The following is a 20,629-nucleotide window of genomic DNA, read 5'->3' on the forward strand; positions in this document are numbered from 1 at the left end:
CATGCCATTACCCAATGTATCGATGTTATTTTGACCGACGATAGGTCTAACTCTTTGATACATCAAAGTAACCTACATGCAAAATCTCCTTAGGATGTCGACAGTATTTTTGTTCAAAGACAACTCCTTGGTCCATTCAGGGCCTTGGGGTCCAGCACCTACACATCAATCCGTATTTACTGCTTCGCTTGATCAAGGTAGATCACCAAGATTTGAAGTGTAACAATCTTTGTCAAAATGGAATGCCACAGTTCCATTTACCAACTGTGATTTTTCTATATTTAAGGATACAAGGATTCTAGACTAAGACCTTGTATGATAACCAAGTTACTCACACCCATAACCATATTCAATGTAATCCTAAGACCTTTCACATGCATAATAAATATGATAAATTTTCTTGCATTAAGAATGTAAAAGACATTTTTTATGCCATATGTTCAAGTCATTTAACGAGTTAATAAAACATATATTCAATACAAACATTTGAATGTCAACATAGATATAAAATCATTGGGATTTATGGAATGATGGGACCACCCAACATATATATATATATATATATATATATATATATATATATAGAGAGAGAGAGAGAGAGAGAGAGAGAGAGAGAGAGAACTTTAATCCTATGGAACATCACCAAAATGCTCATGAATTCGGACTCTGGACAATGCAGGACAAGCAACATGGATTTATAGGAATTAATCTCTTTGCTTATTGGCTTGTTCCCCTAACAAACACAACTGAAGATGCAATTGCCTTTCAAAGAGCCATGGACTTTCTGATTGGTTGGTAAGTTACACATTCACGAATAAAGAGGCATTGTTCATCTATAAATTGTAATGTTAACCTAGTATAGCCCTAAAGGCAAATAATCATCAAAAGTTTGGGATTCTTTCACTTTTTCAATGAAAGAATTATTGATTTTCATTTTGCATCTGTGAGCAGCATATAAGCTATGTTCCGAGTTTACTTATGCTTGGTTTGCATGACATTACAGGTATTTGGATCCCTTGATCTACGGTGACAATCCTGATGTAATGAAAAGGAATGTAGGAACAAGACTTCCAACCTTCACCAATCTTGAATCTAATCAAGTTAAGGGTTCATTTGACTTCCTAGGAGTAAACTACTATTCCACATCATATGTCAAGGATGACCCCAGCAAACTAGAGATGGAGGTCAAAGACTTTATTGTAGACATGGCAGTAGATTTTAAATGTATGTTCTTTTATATATACATTATATCTTTGTGATGTCCTTAACAAATTCATCCTTTTTGTACCAAGTCTTTATAGATGAAACTAAAATAGTTTACTCTTTTCCTAAGCTATGACAATTATTCAAAAGGATTCGTCTACAACTAAGGTGAGAGAATGAACATTAAACTATAGAGATGATTTTCCTATTTAAGGTTATATCAGTCTAATACTATCTAACCTGTTTGAACTAGTTTACACTTACACCCTGGGGTTTGCAAGGACTGTTGGAGAACTTTAAGCAAGTTTATGGAAATCCTCCTATTTACATTCATGAGAATGGTCTCTCTCTCTCTCTCTCTCTCTCTCTCTCTCTCATACAGATTATACACACAAAAACATGCAACCACACATACGCACACTCCTATAATATGTAATGTGGAAATATATTATGAGAAATAAAATATGAAAGAGAGAGAATGTTGAAGCAAATGATGACTCTCACTCAACGTATGATAAGGATAAGAAGCCAAGTTATTACCAGCAGTGTGATAAGAAGAAGAGTTGTGATAAGAGTAGGAAACCTCATGATAAGGATAATACAAACCAAAAAGATATTGATGTAACCTAGATGATCACTATGTAATTTGGTATACAACAATGTACCTAATAGATCACTAGCTCATTCAATTGTAAAGTCTATCAACTTGTATAATATATACATATCATTAGAACCCAGTAGATAGGAGAAGAGAAGCATTACAACCTACAATATTATTTGTTCTATTATGGTATCAGAGCTTTCCCAAGACTAAGGTCATTTTTGATCCTTTCATCCATCATGCCTATACCTACATTAACTGATTCCCTTGTTCCCTCATCCAACACCTATGGCCAAATTACCATGTCAAGCCTACAGAATTTTGTCACACCGTCCAGAGACAACTACCCCGTTTGGCAAATAGTCATTCTTCCCTATCTTATTGATCATAATATTGTAAGGATGGTTGATGGTTTTGTTCCACCTCCTCGCACCATCCCCAACACATCCACTACTGTTGGAGCCCCACTAACAATTGCAATTCCAATGAGTCAAGTCCACTAGTGATGTTTTGGCTACCACTGGATAGCCTCTCAAAGATTTTGAGACAACTATATTTCTTTTGGCTAGTTTGGGATTTGAGTATGATCATTTTGTAACCTCCATCACCATATGGGCTAACTCCTTATCTATTGATGAAATCTACGAGTATTTACTTTCCTACGAAATGCGCTTGAAACACAATTTTCCTGCACTAGATTTGTTGTTCTCCTTCGCCAGTGTCTCAACCCGTGCTCCTACAAATCGTGGCAGAGGTGGCCACTTTCTCTCAACCTGGTCGTGGCTACCATGGAAATCATGGTAGTGGTTCTCCATTTTTTGTCAAAGGACGTGGACATTCCTCCTTTAGCCCTTCAAGTGATTCTCATCCCCATTGCCAAGTTTGCAATAAGCTAGGACATTTAGCGATGACTTTTTATCATCGCTTTGATCATGCATGCCAGCAAGATTCCCCTACCTTTCCACAAGCATTTTATTCATCCCCTTCTCTCTTGTTGGATGAAAATTAGTACCCAAATACTGGTGTAATGCATCATCTCACCAACGACCTGACCAACCTTAATCTCTCTACCGAGGAATATGCTGGTAGCAACCAAATTCGAACAGTTAGTGGATCAAGTTTGCATATCAGCGACAATGTTTTAGCTTCTATATCTACATGTCGTCATGATTTTATTCTCAAACAACTTCTTTTACTTCCTAATATTTGCAAAAACTTACACTCTGTTAGTAAATTTGCCTTTGATAATTCTGTGTTTTGAATTTCACTCTTCTAACTTTCTCATCAAGGATTGTAAAATCAAAACCCTTCTTCATCAAGGACCACTTAAAAGATGGTATGCACCAGTTTTTTTTGTCTTCATTTTCGAGTCCAATAAAACAAGTGCTTGTTGGTGAACGTACCACTCCTCACCGACATCGCCATTTGGGACATCCTCCTTTCCGCATTGTCCATCATGTTTGGTTGAAGTTTACATTAGCAGTATATCAGAATAAGTCACCCTCTTTATGCTTAGCTTGCCTGCAGTCCAAGAGCCATCAATTACCTTTTCCCAGTTCTAGTTCTATTTCTTAACATCCTTTAGGTTTAATTTTCTCCGATGTATGGGGGCCATCTACTGTAACTCCATTTCAAGGAAATAAATATTATGTTACTTTTATTGATTGATTTAGTCAGTTTACTTGGTTATTCCCTATTCAAAAAAATATATATATTTATATCCAATATTTTTACGTTTCCAATCCATCCATTCAGGTTAATATGTTGGGGTATTGGCAAAGTTGTGTCATACACTGAACAGGTCCACGTGAGTTATCAATTGTACATACTGTTAGAAGGGAACACTGCCAAATAGAGGAAGAGTATCTCTACTTTAATGGGTCTGCTAAGCAAAGGAGGGCTCTCGAGGTACTCTTTCAACCGCTTGAAAGCTCCTTTGTATTCTTCATTCCAGGCAAAGGCATTTCTCAAGATCTTGAAGAATGGAAAACACTTTTTTGTGGACTGAGAAATGAACTGGTTTAACACAGCAATCCTTTAAGTGAGCTGCTGCAACTGCTTGATATTCCGGGGAGCTTGCATTTCTAATACTGCCCTTACCTTCTCGAGATTAGCCTTAATTCCCCTTCTTGAGAGTATGAATCCCAAAAACTTACTCGAGGATACCCCAAATGCACAATTGGAAGGCTTAAATTTCATACCATACTACCTCAAGAGTCTGGAATGCCTCGGTTAGGTCGTTAATGTGGTTAGCTGCTTGAACGCGTTTCACTAGCATGTCATCCACGTAGACTTCCATGTTTTTCTAGATTTGCTCGAGAAACATTTTGTTGACCAACCTTTCAAATGTAGCCCCCACATTCTTCAATCTGAAGGGCATTACCTTGTAGAAGTATAACGCCCAGTTGGTCATGAAAGATGTCTTCTCTTGGTCCACTTCATGCAATGATATGTGGTTGTACCTAGAGAAGGCATCCATGAAACTTAAAAGTTCATGGCTGGATAGCTGTCTTTTGGGCATGCCTTATTCAAGTCAGTGAAGTCCATGCACATCCTCCATTTGCCATTGGACTTCTTCACTAACATCACATTAGCCAACCATTCCAGGTAATATACCTCGCTTATAGACCTGGCCTCATACAGCTAATTCCCTTCATCCGAGGCTGCCTGACTTCTCTCTAGAGCATCACCCCTCCGCTTTTGCTTTACTAGCCGGTGGCTCGGATCGACTTTCAGTTTATGAACCATTACTAACGCATCAATTCCCGGCATGTGTTCATGGCTCCAGGACAATACGTCATGGTTATCTGGGAGGAAGGGCACCAATTCCTCCTCCACTCCCGGGTCTAACTGAGACCTGACCTTCACCTTCTTGTCAAAGTCAACCGATCAAGAATTACTCCAAGTCTCCGACTAGCTCTCCACCTTGTAATTGCTATTTTCCATCTTCCTTACACTTTGCCCAAATCCCTTATTATCAGGGCATTCTTTCATGAAGACATTGTAGCACTGCCAGGCTGCTCGTTGATATCCCCTAACTTCACCTACCCCACAACCCGTTAGAAATTTCATCTTTAGGTGTGGGGTGGATGTTATTACCTTGAGTTCGTTAAGAGCTGCCCTTCAAATGATAGCGTTATATGCTAATGGCTGGTCCACTAGTGAACACTTCACCATGATTGTCGCATGCTGCAGGAACGTCTTAGTTGTCACTTTGAGATCAATTGAACCAATTGGATTAACCGGCTCTCTTGCGAAACCCATTAGTGGAAACAGGGCTAGGATGATCTTCTCCCGTCCAAGATTTAGTTGCTTGAATATTGACTAATATAAGATATTGGCCGAGCTACCATTGTCCACCAAGATTCGATGGATGTGGGGTGGAATAAAACGCTGTCATTGTCAAGGTGACCATCAAAGCATCTGTGGGGAGGAATGAAACATTTGCATAATCTTCATCAGCAAAGCCAATCAACAGTGATTCTTTCCTGAGGCACTTCATGGGTCTTTCAATAGCTTAGACCTCTGGATGCTGTGCCCGTTGAGCATAAGCCTTTCTTTCCACCTTGGATTCTCCTCCACTGGCAAACCCCCTAGAGATAGTGTGAATTTCCGGGATAGCTTCTTGGCACCTAGGTTCTCAGTGATGTTGACTTCTACTTCTCTCCCTTCTTCGATGGTCCCTTCACTCTAAATTCTCCTAGAGGTTGTCATCCCGACCTCTTTCCTCCCATCGAGGGCGATCCCGCGAATGGTATTCTTGGGGTTGATAATCTCGAGGCTAGCAGCCTCAGGGATTCTTTGGTTGGTGGCCTTGGGTGTGATCATCTCTAACAGCTTTAGGATCCTTCTGCTCTCCTAAAAACCGAACAAGTTTACCATTTTTGATAAACTTCTCAATCAATAACCTCAGGGCTATTCATTTTCCCGTTTAATGTCCAGCTACCTCATAGAACTTATAGTATCTGTCCTGGTTTTTTGTGCACGTATTGCCCAATATCTTCAGTGGTCTTTGGTACTCTGGATCCTTCTTAATCTCCATTAAAAATTTCGAGATCTCTGTATTGAGCGGGGTGAACTCATAATCATTGAACTTTTTCCTCAGGGGCTTTTGCTTGTCATTAGTCCACCAAGGCCCTTTCCTCCTCTTCTCCTCAACCTTCACTTGTGGTCTCCGAGAGCTACTCATAGCTTTCAATGTCTTCTGGTTGATGAAATCTTCCACCTTGTCCATCAAATCCTAAAGTGTGCTGGGTTGCTTGCAGGCCAACTTCTTCATTAAGGGCTCCTTCGGGGAGATGCCTTGGTAGATTGTTGGAAAGACCAAATCTTCGATTGGCTCTTCCACCACCAACTTCTCCAAATTAAACCTAGTCATGAACTCCGTCAAAGTTCCATTACTGTGCTATTGCTGGATCAATAGATATTCTGAGGGCTTCTATAGGGTCTGAGACCCCAGGAACTAGGTTAGGAAAACCCGAGCCAAATTTTTGAACTTGTCAAAGGAACTTGGGGCCAGCTTTCGAAACAATTCTAGGGCATTGTCAAAAAACAGTTAAGGGAAAAGCCTGGCAATCCACCTCATCAGGCGTACCATGTAGGTCTAGGTGGGTCTGAAAATACTCTAGATGCTCGGTGTTGTGAGGTTTAATTACTCGCAAGCGCACGAATCATTTGCAATATAGTGTGTGCAAGTGCGAAGTCGAATCAACAGGGAATTGTGTTGTGAAAATCAATTTCTATCTAAATCAATTCTATCTTAACCTAGTTCCGAAAGGTTTTTGATTTTGGAAATTAAACAAACATAAACTAAATAAAATAAAAATAATCACAAGATGAAAATACTAAAGTTGTGGAATCCACATCCACCAATTCGTAACAACACATTCATGTTCATCAATAAACCTTAAGTTCTCACAAATACAAACCTATGTATGTCTTGCTATGCATCACACATCAATCAAAATATCTAATGTATCCATCCATTATACGAAATCACAAAAAATATCCAGATTTGACCTAATCATCAATTGTATTCGTTGGACAAAAAAACAAATAGGTATCCAATTTTATTTTAATAAAGATTCAAGCAAACAATTATATGAAATTCTCCTAAAACATCACATGTATATGGGAATAATAATAGATATCCAAAAGTAATTTCAATAATTGAATTAAAGCAAAACAATTGAAACTTTAAAAATCCATAAAATCAGAATAATATTGATTTACAAAAGTGTTGTCGTTCTTCATTGATTGGGCTTCATCCTCAACCTTAGTTGAGAATTTAGCTCCACTTGATTATTGAAAATAAATATAAACCTAAGGAAAACTAAATGAAAATGGAGAAAAACTGTGGAGAATTTTGGACTAGGTGTCCAGCCTCATTTTCTTGAAGCTTAACATTGTATTTATAGGGGCTTCTAGGGTTTAAAACCCTAAAAACGATGCTAGGTCATATCTGGTAGACGAGTGCCCTTGAGTCCATGGCCAATGCGCTCGATGGCACTTGGGCATGAAGCTCTACTCTTGTGGGGCATCTCGGCTTGCTGGTGGGCATGGGTGCGCTCGAGCGCAACCGAGCTGGAATCGAGCACACATACGCTCGAGCGCGAGATGGTGCGCTCGATCCTACTTTGCTGGCACTTTTTCCAACTTTCTTCAAAACTCTGTACTTCTCACGTTAAAACGCAGTTTTCCCTTAGCAACCTACAAAAACACTAAAAACAACAAAATTACACAAAATATCAGATTACGACATAGCTAAAGGATTAATTTATGTAAATTAAGGAGTCCAAATGTGCAATATTTGGCACACATCAAATACACCCAAACTTACAATTTGCTAGTCCCTTAGCAAAACAAAACAAAAAAATAAGAAAAATTAGAAACATAAATCCTCTATCATGGGAGAGAGATTGCATTTAGCATATGCAACAAGCCTTTTAAACCCTAGGCATTCCTAGTGGACGAGTGAAGTCTCGTGAGGGTTTTAAAGGAATGATACCCATAAACATTGTTAATCCTATGTTATTGAAAAGAATAAAGTTTCATACAAACCATGGTTCTCATTCATAAGCAAACTTAAAAAGATAAACACCATCATCACACACATTAGTGCATCCAAAGTCAAAGAACTCATAAATGGACTATTGAGACATCATATGTTCTGATATGTGCACAGTGAAATTAGCATACAGTCATGAGGCTTCAATTTACTCACAAGATAGATAGCTCAAAATTTGTTGGAATCCCTATCGAGTGAAACAACCAATGCAAGATATGCATTTTTTTTGTTTTTGTTTTTGTTTTTAGTGTTTTTTTTTTTTTTTTTTTTTGTGTAGGCTGTGCAATGCTTAGCTCCCTTAAGCTTTCTAATTGACCCATGTAACGAGTGTTAGGCCAATGACTCCAAAACCAGCTAGTTTTAGGGCACTAGATGTAAAAACATCCCTAAGGGCTTGCTGACTCAAGTCAAAAAGGCTACAAAGCCAAACTAGCCGTACAATCAACCAATCTTGAGTTTCACACCCTTTTACACAAACACTCAATGCTTAATGAGGCAAGAGGTCCAGTTACTCAGTGAGGACTCAAAATGAATTATTATTATTATTATTATTATTTTATTTTCAAGCCAAGGTTTTTCATCAACAAATCATCCAACAAATCTCAAGATACACATAATTCAATTCAAATTTCATACCTTACAGACTCTATGCTAATGTGCACATGATAATCAACTTAAAACAAATGAAGTCTCTCTACCCAAAATTGAGTCAAAGGACTCAGATTCCTAATGACATGATGATATGTTCAAAATGTTAAGCAAGCCAATGAAAATCAAACCATAGGTACAACTAACTCATGCTTAACAACAACATAGCAAATTTTTTTTAGACAGATAAAAACAAACAAAAGACAGAGTGTCTTTCCATACCCCCAAACTTAAATTATACATTGTCCTCAATGTGTAGGAAAGAAATACATTACCAGAAGTACAAAACATCAAGGTGTGAAAAAGGCCAAGACGTCCCCCAAACTTGAACGCCAAAACACCTGTCAACAAAAAACTAATAGCAATATTTTCTCATAGAAACAAACCTCAAAGATTAATTTCTATCAGAAACAAAAAAAAAAAAAAAAAAAATGTGATAAGAAATAAAATGACGAAGTAAAAAGACTCAAAAATCAAGTGCAGAAAACAAAAAAGAAAAAAATACATCACTTTCCCCGATCATTTGGGTGTCCAACCAATCCCTTCCACCATTTCTTCTTTAGAATTTGATATCTCACTAGAAGGATGTTCCGCCAGCTCAGTAGCCTAGTTGCTTGCTTCGAAGGATCTTTGTGTGATGGATCCTTGAGAAGTTTAGCCTGAGATGGCTCTTGGAGACATTGAAGAATTAAAGCTTGGGGTTCATGAAGTGTCTCAAGAGGGATTGTGATGAAGGAATGAGTTTCAGTATTCACATCCTTGTCATTGGACAAATTTGGAGTTGACGGGGTCTCAATTTGCTCCCCTTCTTCTTCACCTTGTTGTTCTCAGGAGTGGAATCCAATAACGACTTAGCTTGCTCACGTATCATATCAAGGTCCAGATCAAATTCAAATTGTGCAAAGCACTCTTCTAGAGGACCCTTCAGACTTGGCTCATTAGAAGTCTCCGCTTGCTCAAGAAACTTGTCAAGGTCTAGGTCGCATCCAAATTGAGCGAAACACTCTCCCAAAGGATCCTCCAGACTTGGCTCATTAACAGTCTCCTCAACACTTTCTTCACTCCCAAGTGTGGTGGTGGCTTGGACATGCTAATGATACTATCATCATCCTCATCAATCATGTAGTGTCCTTTAGCCATCAACTGACCTTGAAACTCTTCTTCCTCTATCCGATTGATTTCATCAACAAGATGACCAAGCTATCCTTTCAACCTTGCAATTGATTCAGCGTTTGCCATAGTGGCATCTTTGATTTCTTACAGGGATTGGCTTGTTATTTGCATAAATGTTTTGAGTGTGTCCTCCAACGAAGAAGAAAATTGGTGCAGTACATCAAGTTGGTTGTCGAATTGTGGATATTCAGGATGGTGTAGTTCATCAACTTGGGGAGCATAATTTCTCATAGCATGAGCTTGCCACGAGAAATCATAATGGTTACTCCAGTTCGAGGTGTACAAATTGAAATTTGATTCAAACCCCGGGCTGGAAAAACTAGTGTTCATCTACTCATATGAAAAATTGGAAAATTGACCCTGGGATGGATAGTTACCAGAACTATGATAAAGATTGGAGCAGTATGAACATGGTCCATGTGGGTGAAAATTTTGAGAATAGTTAGTAGAAGCCGGTGTCCTACAACTACGAGAAGTATTAAAATTACCAAACTGAAAATTCATGCTTCACCCTCACTCTTTAGCATGCAAATATCCCACATAAAACATTAACTAATTTTTTATTTTATTTTATAAAATCAAATAAACAAGAATACAAAAAATTAAAAACAAAAACTCAAAAACGCACAAAACGGACCCAACATAAGTTTGGCAAAATTCAGGTACTGGTCCATTTTGGTGCAGTCTACGAAGGTGCGCTCGAGCGCAGGGTAGGCGAGATCGAGCATAGTTGCGCTGATCGGCCAATGATGCTGCCTGCTGCATGCGTGTGCTCAAGCATGCGCAGGAAGTGATCGAGTGCATGTGTGCGGGATCCTTGCTATCTACTGCACTAGTGCGCTCAAGTGTAAGTGACTTGCGCTCGAGCGTACGCCTGCCTTGCGCTTGAGCGCAGATGCGCGTGCTGCTTCCTGACACGAGCACGAGTGCACTAGAGCATCTTGGCAGGGACTGGTTCGTAGAAATCTGGAAAAACAGAAACACAAAATCTTTTATTTTATCAGAATTGCCGAAACAAATAAAATAAAATAAAATTGCAAAAAGAAAAATAAAACAGAAGTTCTGATTATAACTAGTAGAAAAATAAAATCAACTTAAACAAAAATCAATTTTCACAAACAAACAATTCCTCGGCAATGGCACCAAAAACGTGTTGTGAGTGTTAATTCCTCGCAAGCGCACGAGTAGTTTGCAATATAGTGTGTGCAAGTTCAAGGTCGAATCCACAAGGAATTCTATTGTAAAAATCAATTTCTATCTAAATCAATTCTATATTAACCTAGTTCTGAAAGGTTTTTGACTTTGGAAATTAAACAAACATAAACTAAATAAAATAAAAATAATCACAAGATGAAAATACTAAAGTTGTGGAATCCACACCCACCAATTCGGAACGACATATTCATGTTCATCAATAAAATCTTAAGTTCGCACAAATACAAACTTATGTATGTCTAGCTATGCTTCAAAAATCAATCAAAAGATCTAATGTATCCCTCCATTGTATTAAATCACAAAAGATATTCAGATTTAACCAAATCATCAATTGTATTCGTCAGAAGAAAAAACAAATAGATATCCAATTTTATTTTAATAAAGATCCAAGCAAACAATTATATGAAATTCTCCTAAAACATCACATGTATCTGGGAATCACAATAGATATTCAAAAATAATTTCAATAATTGAATTAAAGCAAAACAGTTGAAACTTTAAAAATCCATAAAATCAGAATAATATTGACTTACAAAAGTGTTGTCGTTCTTTATCGATGGGGCTTCATCCTCAACCTTAGTTGAGAATTTAGCTCCACATGATTATTGAAAATAAATCTAAACCTAAGGAAAACTAAACTAAAATGGAGAAAAACTGTGGAGAATTTCGGACTAGGTGTCTGGCCCACTTTCCTTGAAGCTTAACATTGTATTTATAGGGGCTTCTAGGGTTTAAAACCCTAAAAACGACACTAGGTCATATCTGGCAGACGAGTGCGCTCGAGCGCATGGCTGGTGCGCTCGATTGCACTCGGCCATAAAGCTCTACTCTTGCAGTGCATCTTGGTTTGCTAGTGGGCGTGGGTACGCTCGAGCGCAACCGAGCTGGGATCGAACGCACATACGTTGGTGTGCGAGATGGTGCGCTCGATCCACCTTTTCTAGCACTTTTTCCAGTTTTCTTCCAAACTCCGTATTTCTCATGTTAAAATGCAATTTTTCCTTGGCAACCTAAAAAAAAAAAACTAAAAACAACTAAACTACACAAAATATCAAATTACGACACAGCTAAAGGTTAACTAATGTAAATTAAGGGGTCCAAATGTGCAATATTTGGCACAAATCACTCGGTCACAACCATACTCAGATCCTCATTGTTGTCCCGATTGCCACGTCCTTGCCAGTTGTCTTCCTGGTGTCTCTCCCGCTAGGAGTTATCCTCATGATGACCATTCTCCCGACAACCATGGTCATTACTGCGGTTACTCTGTTTACCTTCTTCTTCCATATACATGTCCCAATTACCCTCTGAATGAGATTGCTTCGGGATCCGACATAGAAGGTTCGCATTCTGCTGAGTCAGAATTGTTATTTGGGCATCCAGTGCTATTATGCGTTATTGATCTTCGTCGGCTTCGTGAAGCGGCGAGTGCTGTTGATTGGGCTGAAGCATACACTTTTCGTGAGCCTTCCTCTACCGGTTGGCCCAACTTCTAGACCTTGTGTCAACCACCATAATGGATTTTGATTTTGTGAGAGACAAATCATTCCCACAGACAGTGCCAAACTATTGGTCAGTTTCTGGTATGTTGCGAATGCTTTCTTCAAGGCAGCTTGATCTTCACTTTTAGTCCTTTACGCTTCCCAATTTCCCTGCAGAAGAACGAACTATCAAGAGAACTTGTCAGGGGTGCTTCGGTAGATCCTCCTTCGATGCCTAAGTTAGTTCATTTGATCCAAGTGTATGCCTAATGCTAAATATTCAATCTAGGGTTTGTACCTAGTGTAAGAGCATTCCCAGCAGCTACCCAACCATTTTCCCTATATTTAAGGATCCAAACTACTTTTTGCTTCCCTATCTACAAAAACTCCACAATAGCTTCCCTTTACCATTCCCTATATCATTAAAATATTAATTTTATTTTCATTAAAATAATATTTTCTTTTATTCTAAAAAAAAAATTCTTTTTCTTTTCTTTCTCACTCATCTGCATCTTCTTTCTCTCCCTGCCTCACTTTCCCCCCAGCAGATTCTCGCTCACAAAGACAGACAGGGAGAGAACAGGAGAGAGAGAGAGAGAGAGAGAGAGAGAAAGAGAGAGTGATGCAGAGAGAGCTGGGAGAGGGACGGAGAGAGATGGTAAGAGAGAGAAAGCTCAGTAGATGGCCACAGCGAAGCCGTGAGTGGCTGGACAGCAGCTTTTGGGCTCAGAATCATTCCTTGGATAAAATTCACCTTCCTTTAGTTATGGGTATTTGATTGTGATGGGGTTGATTCTTTGGGTATTCGATTTGGGTAATCAATTGTGTTCTTGAGGATTTTTGATTGTCTTGAGTGGCTGGTTGGGTGTTGAGTTTCGGTTCTAATTGAGGTGTTCTTAGAATCTGTTTTAAGATGGTTTGGCTGAATGGATCTAGAGTTTCTTGAGTTTTGGTTGAGTTGCTGAGTTCTGGAATGCTTTAAGTTCTTCGGGGAAGATTGATTTTGTGTGTTTTATTTGTTGTTTAATTTTGGGTGTAAATCCTTTGAGTGGCCGTGAGAGTGAAGATGGAGATTTGGTTTGTGTCCAAATGAAGTGCAAAAGAAGAAGAAGGCGGAGAAGAACGGAGAAACATAATGGGCGTGAAAAGATGTGAGAGGAGAGAGAGTTTTTTTTTTATGACTATAATAAGGCAACGGATCACTACAATTGAACCCAAAACATTGGGTTCAACTGTAGCAGCTGATGATTTAAGGAACCATATAGGGAATCTGCTGTGGAATGTTTTTTGTGATTTTTTGGACATATTCCCTAAACTTAGGGAACAGACCCCCTTATAGGGAGTCTGCTGGGAATGCTCTAAGAACCTATTTATAGGCCAGGTTGCTGAGCCAAGCATAGCAACTTGGCTAAGAATCAGGGATTTGATGTGGAGACTGATCTTCACATGGTTAGAGCCTTTAATGCAATCTTATCTTAATTTGGAGAAGATATCGAATCTGCATCTTTGCCTATTATGGCATTTCCCGCAAATCGGGGGTTATAGATCCTATCATATCTTTCTACGAAATTTCTCCTTGGACAAGACGTGTGCACCCTTCCCGGGACACCGTTGTTGTAACACCCCGGTCCCATAATGGGAAGATGAGAAGAAGCCCACATAGAGTGGGTGATTTATAAAAATAGTCATGGGTGCTAACTCCCACATTGCTTAGTTACTAGGTAAAACTAGGCTTTATAATGAATTCTAAGGAAGCTCCAAATTGACTAGTCCTTTTGGAGTAATAGTGTAGAAGTGGCTAGCTCTTTTTCCTAGGTCGTTACAGTTGCCCAGGGCAATTTGACATCCAAAACCACTTTTGGGTCCTGTGATGCTTCCTACCTATGTACCTGTTACGTTCTTTTGATCCCGATTGTCATACTGCTTCAAGCAAACCAATCAACCCTAGTATCAGAATTCCCTGGGGGCCTTCATCTATCTGAATTAGAGTTAATAAACATCCATGCTCAGAGGCATGTTTTGTAAGCTTGGTTGCAAATGAGATGAATTTCTATGACATTGCCTTCAAATTTAGATTTTGAACAAGCAGTTGCCAATTTTGTACAAGATGTAGAAATATATGAAGCATCATCAAAGGGTGATGGAGATCAGATGAAAAAAGATGAACTTAATCAGCAGAATGGTTTTCCTTATTCTAGAAGTATGTCGACATACATTCCAATTGGTCGTGAATTTTTCATAACAAATTCATGTCATTTATTTTTTAAAGAGATATGCTATAATGCAATAAAAAGACCATTTTTGACCCATAAAAGTCCGAGGTGGCAACAGGCCACAGGCCCCATCAGTGGGTGGAGTCACAGCAACTACGGATGGGGCTTGTGACCTCTTGCCACCTACCACTTTTATGGGCCAAAAATGGTCTTTTTGTTGCACTATAGCATTTCTCTTTTTTCAATGCCATGAATTATGTTTTTTTTGTTGTTATAGATTAAAAAAAACATAAGAATATAATTATTTTATTGACGATTATGTTCGTGTCGTTTAAATTAACCGATGATAATTTGAAGTCGTTTCCTACTAAATGATGTCAAAATTTATAATACACATCGCTTGGATTAAACAACAGCTAAACAAACGACCCCAAAAGTTGGCTTCTTATGCCCCATTTAGTTTGCAGAATAAACCTTGGAATGGAATGACTATTCCTATGGAATAGTTATTCTTTTGTTTGGTATGGGTTTATTCTTAGGAATAGTTATTGCAGTGGGAATGACTAATTGTTTACATAGAGTAATAGTTATTCCTCTACAAAATGAGAGGAATAGCTATTCCTTAAGGAATGGAATACAATTTCCAAAAACACCTACATTATTTTTTATTTTATTTTAAACTTAGAAACAAAAAGTAAATAAATAAAACATAAAAAAAAAAAAAAAAAAAAAAAAAAAAGGGTGGTCGGCCACGCACAGAAGAGGTTGGGGGTGGTCACACCACCCCCGTTACATTTTGGGGTGGCTCAAAGGGTGGCTGCGGCCACCCCGAAGCTCCTCTAGGGTGGCCGCGGCCACCCTCGAGGTCGTCGGAGGTGGTTGCAACCCACCCCAAGCTGTCTAGGATGGCCGCGGCCACCCGGTTGCTTATCGGGGGTGGCTTGGCCACCCCAAATTTGCTTCAAGGTTGGCCGTGCTCCACCCCGGCCTCGTCTGTTGGGGGTGGTCGGCCACCCACTTTATTTTCTATTTTTTTTGTTTTGTTTTAATATGAGTTGAAAAAAATAATAATAATATGAGGTTTTTAGTAATTTTGATTTAATTCCAGTTAGAGCATATGTGTTGTTACCAAACTAAAGAATAAGAATAACTATTTCATTCCACTCTCCTTTATTCCCTGTAATAACTATTCAATTTCCTAAAGAAATACCCATTCCGTGAATCAAACAAGCCCTTAGTAGTGCAACTATCACACTAGGGGTTGGGTGCCTGCTTAAGATCTCCATTAATAAACTAAATGTTTGATATGCTTTAAACCATTTGATTCTTGCTTTCAACTGCAGGTACCATTTCAAGTAAAAGTGATCAAACAATGAAGAAATTAGCAACTAAAAAAGTCATTGAATCCTGCATATTTTTCATTTTCAAATATCACCTTTGCTTCCTTGGGTATTATTCCTGTTTAGGGGTGGCATTATGTGGCTAGGTTCAAAATCCAATTCCCTTATCAATTTATGTGTTCATTTAATTGATAAAATTAATCTTGCATTTAATGTTCTTACAAGACAACCAACTCAACACAATTCATCAATGGAAGACTGGCCAAGGGTGAAATACTTATATGGACATATTGGGGCTTTGCTTCATGCATTGAGGTATATTCGTTTTTTGTTGACCATATTATACCTTCTCCATAATCTGGGTGTTTGCAACTCTACACATCATGATTCTACTATAATTAATGGTGATTTTAAAAGCCACATCAGCTTTGGGAGGATAAAAAGATGGTACTAAATATTACTCAATTATTTATAGGGCAACTACACCTCCCTCCTTATTTGCAATCCTCGTAATGTTTCAATTTTTGTAATGTCTCCTCTTTCAATTTATCATTGGGATTGTAATACATTTTTTCTGTTAGGATTGTCTATTAAATAGTTTTATGTGGAATATTTTGACCTGGACTAACTATTATACTCCCATGAAATTTGAAAAAAAAAAAAAAAACAAAAAAAACAAAACAAAACAATTATAACCTTAATTATAAAAAATATATATATACTTGAAAAAAAAAAAAAAAAAAAAAAAAAAAAAAAAACTCCCGTGGCCTTATCCATTTCCCAGCCACGTGTAATTTCTTGCTTTTCAAAATTTTTCTAACTTATAGTTTTTTTCTAAATAATTTGCTTTTATTTTTTCGATGTTTTAGAATCTTTTATCTTATACAGGATATTTTTGTCACTTTGGCTCATGTCGAATGTCCATTATACCCCTTTTGTTAAGATTTTTTGGGAACATTACAATCCCAATAGTAGATTGGGGGAGACATTATAAAAATTGGATTAGATGAGAAACATTACAAATAAGGTATTAGTTTGACAGGGAGAAGTATAGTTTCTCTCTAAAAGTATAATTTGGTCACTTATCTCCATATATATTGGGGTTCATATTAATTCCATTTGATGCAAATTGGAGAATGTAGTTTGATTGATGAATTATAAATATCTAATATGATTATTCTTTTTTTTTTTTTCTCAAAACTTAATTTGCTAGGATATTTAGTACTAAAAAAATGAAATCATTAGAGACCTAGTATTATTCTAAATTTCAAAATGTTTTCTTTCCATGGATTTATTGATGAGAATGAACAAGCACCATTAAAGGATCCATTGCATGTTCCAGTTGGGCCTATTACTAGAGCAAGATCCAAGAAGATCAAAGAAGCACTTAATGGGCTGATTCAAGAGATTTGGGCTGGTTCTAAAATGGGGCATTCCAAGCTTGGCCCAAAGGAAGATGAAGGCGTAATAAATTTAATCCAAGCTATTGATGGAGCTGATCTTGCTTAATTGGACATAATTTCCTTAGCAATGGCGTGGATTAATGGTTGATTATGGCTGATTGACTTGCCAATTACATACCAATTAATTGGCTGATTGACTTTCCAATTACATATCAATTAATTGGCTGATTGACTTACCTATTTCAAGACCTTCCTTAGGCGTGATTTTCTCCTTGGACTAGTTGTGGCACTCAAAAATCAACTCCACCTTCTTCTCCCATTCCAAGTATGCTTTAGGATCGTTTTTCCTTTGGAAAGATGGTATCTTCATTTTGATGTTTCCTAGGTTTCTGTCAGTCCCATTTTGCCATCTCGGATCTCTTCGGAAACCTCTACCACGCCTTTCTCCCCTTGGCACGAACCTGCCCTCACCGTTTAATGAAGCTTGATCCCCTTCACCTTCAAACTCATCCTCGTGGTCATCATCAGAATCATCCACGTGTGCACGTCTTTCTTGCCTTCTAGCATTAGGGACTCTTTGGGGACACCCCTCATGCCAAGTAGCAATAACGGCATCTTGCCTATCCATCCGATCCCGAATCTGGTTAAACACCACATTCATGCGTTCAAATTGTTGTTGCATAGCCTGCAACAAGAAGAACGACTCCTCCCCTCCTTCTTTGTTTGATGTGTCGCCCCTGGAAGGCATAGCTTGAAACTATAGAAAAATGTTAGAAACAATTCCTCACAACATTCCTTCACATGTTTGCACTCAAATTATGTCACTCATACTCGTGTTTCACTCTTAAATTGGCTTTGTTTTCGATATTAGTCTCACACTCTCTTGCCTTTTTCCACTTTTAGCTTCCCCTTTTTAGTTCTTTATTAAACTAATAAACTTGATCAAAAAAATTCAACTTGTAGTGTTTAAACCAATATCGACAGTAGGAAAATATTATAGAAACAACGAATCAAAGGAAGAGGACACAAGAAGGAAGAAAGAAAACAAACAAACAGGAAAATATTATAGAAACAACAAATCAAAGGAAGAGGACAAAAGAAAGAAGAAAGAAAACAAACGAACAGAAAAATATTATAGAAACAACGAATCAAAGGAAAAGAACATAAGAAAGAAAAAAGAAAACAAACAAACAATTGTTTTGTTTTGTTTTTTTGTTTTTTTTTTTTTTTTTTTTGAACTTGGTGCACAACGTAAAACAACAAGAAGGAATAATGAACACAAACGGAACAAGATAGGATGATAACAATAAACAAAAGATAAAAAAAAAAAAAAAAAAAAAAAAAAAAAAAAAAGGATAGTAAACGCTTGGCCCAAAGGAAGATGAAGGCGTAATAAATTTAATCCAAGCTATTGATGGAGTAGATCTTGCTTAATTTGACATAATTTCCTTAGCAATGGCGTGAATTAATGGTTGATTATAGCTGATTGACTTGCCAATTACATACCAATTAATTGGCTGATTGACTTTCCAATTACATACCAATTAATTGGCTGATTGACTTACCTATTTCAAGACCTTCCTTAGGCGTGATTTCCTAGCCAATTTCAGTCTATTTTTGGCATGGGGGAGCTGCTAATTTCAGACCTAATTAGCCTTAATTTTAGGTTTCTATTATTTAGTCTTTTTTTTGTTCTATCTACTTTTCAATGTTGGAATCAATTTAATTTCCTTTCCATAGCAAGCATGTAGTCTTATTTTCAGCCATGCTTTATAAATAGCATGCACTCATTGTAATGAGCACATCATGAATGAAAATTAGAAAAAAAAAAAAAAAAAAAAAAAAAAAAAAGTGAGGTTTGCTTCTTCTGTTGGTTCTTCAAAGAACTTGTGAACTTATCAAGGATTCTTCCTTGTGGCGTTCAAACTTTATACCTTCGGTTCGTGATTCAATTATAATCATTGGGTCGAGGGTTGTTACTTTATGCCTTTGATTCGCGTTTCATTTATAAACGTTGAGTCAGGGTTTTCTATCAAAAAAATCTGAATTTTAGCTTTCTTGGGTCTGTATTCCAATATTGTTTGTTGGGTCTCAAAAGCGCGTCAATTGAGGTTCGCATCATGTATAGTTATTGTGACATAACTCCTTTTTCTGGATTTATGATATTTTTCTCTTTCTCCATTCTCAAATTTATGGAAGGAATGGATCAAACACAAAGGGTTATTTTCAATGGTCTTTCTTGGATGTATTCGAGATGTTGGACGGCTTTGAATCAAGCTTTGGCCTTTACTGTGTAGATTTGGATGACCCAGATTTAAAAAGACAACCAAAGCTCTCTGCTCATTGGTACAAGCATTTCTTGAAGAGAAAAGGTGTCAACTCTCATGGGTTTATTGAACTTGAGAAGAATTTATCTGTGCTTTCTCATGCTCACTTCTTTTAGTAGATTCTTTCCTTCACTGTTAATGGTGTGCTGCTGGTAAAATAGATAATAATATATGATAGACTGAGAGAATAATGGGCGGACTCAAAGATTTAAGGTGGTTGGGCCTTAGAGTTCTACATCCATCCTAGGAAATGTTCAACAAGGAAACATTTTTAATGTATTGACTTGATAATATTGTATTACAATGGTTGTATTGGTAAAGGGGAGATGCTACTCACAAAACATCTCCTCCAGACAAATTACTATGTCTGGATAACATCTAACACATAGGTTATGATGGATGATCTTATTGTGTTATGAATATGGCGTGCAGTAGTGGAGTAGGAATCTATGATTATTTGCTTTCTAGTTAATTTATGTTAAGTAGTTAAATAAGGATGGAACTTTGATTGGTAGAGGTGTTTACCTTCTATCATAATAGGAGTTATCATTTATTAGGAATAAGGAGTTATCTCCCTTTGGTAGAGGATCACATATCCTTGTAGGATTAAGGAGTTCATCTCCTCCTTTATGTCTTGTAAGCTTTCTATTTAAAGGCACCATCAGTCAATGAAAAGTATGCAATTTTCCCCAAACTTTGTGTTTAATACGAGGCCCAAGAACCTCTAATTTCCTACCGCTAGTTGTTTCAATTAGCAACCATAGGGAATAATAAGAAGTAGAACCCTACTTCTTTTCCCATTTCTACCCGAGTTACTAGATCTGTTGTTACGCATTTACGTAACACATTGTCTCATCAAATTTAAGCCAACGATCATATAGTCACTTCTCTTCTTGAGATGCCACTAAACAGAGATGGATCTATTCACTGACCGGGGTGGGCCATGGCCACCCTGGTT

At 37.6% G+C, this 20,629-nt stretch overlaps 1 protein-coding gene across 1 annotated transcript in view; it reads left to right on the plus strand.

Annotated features, from left to right (window-relative positions):
- Positions 1–19,787, plus strand: part of LOC132187911 (beta-glucosidase 11) — an 80,160-nt gene extending 60,373 nt beyond the window's left edge. Inside the window, exons 8-13 of the mRNA XM_088517581.1 lie at positions 680–795; positions 1,004–1,224; positions 1,334–1,371; positions 1,457–1,544; positions 16,166–16,256; positions 19,544–19,787. Coding sequence (XP_088373707.1) covers positions 680–795; positions 1,004–1,224; positions 1,334–1,371; positions 1,457–1,544; positions 16,166–16,256; positions 19,544–19,787 — 798 coding nt within the window. The remainder of the gene's footprint in view (positions 1–679; positions 796–1,003; positions 1,225–1,333; positions 1,372–1,456; positions 1,545–16,165; positions 16,257–19,543) is intronic.
- Positions 19,788–20,629: the final 842 nt, after the last annotated feature.

This window comes from Corylus avellana, chromosome 6 (genome assembly GCF_965113065.1).
Source record: "Corylus avellana chromosome 6, dhCorAvel1.hap1.2, whole genome shotgun sequence".
Taxonomy (NCBI): Eukaryota; Viridiplantae; Streptophyta; class Magnoliopsida; order Fagales; family Betulaceae; genus Corylus; species Corylus avellana.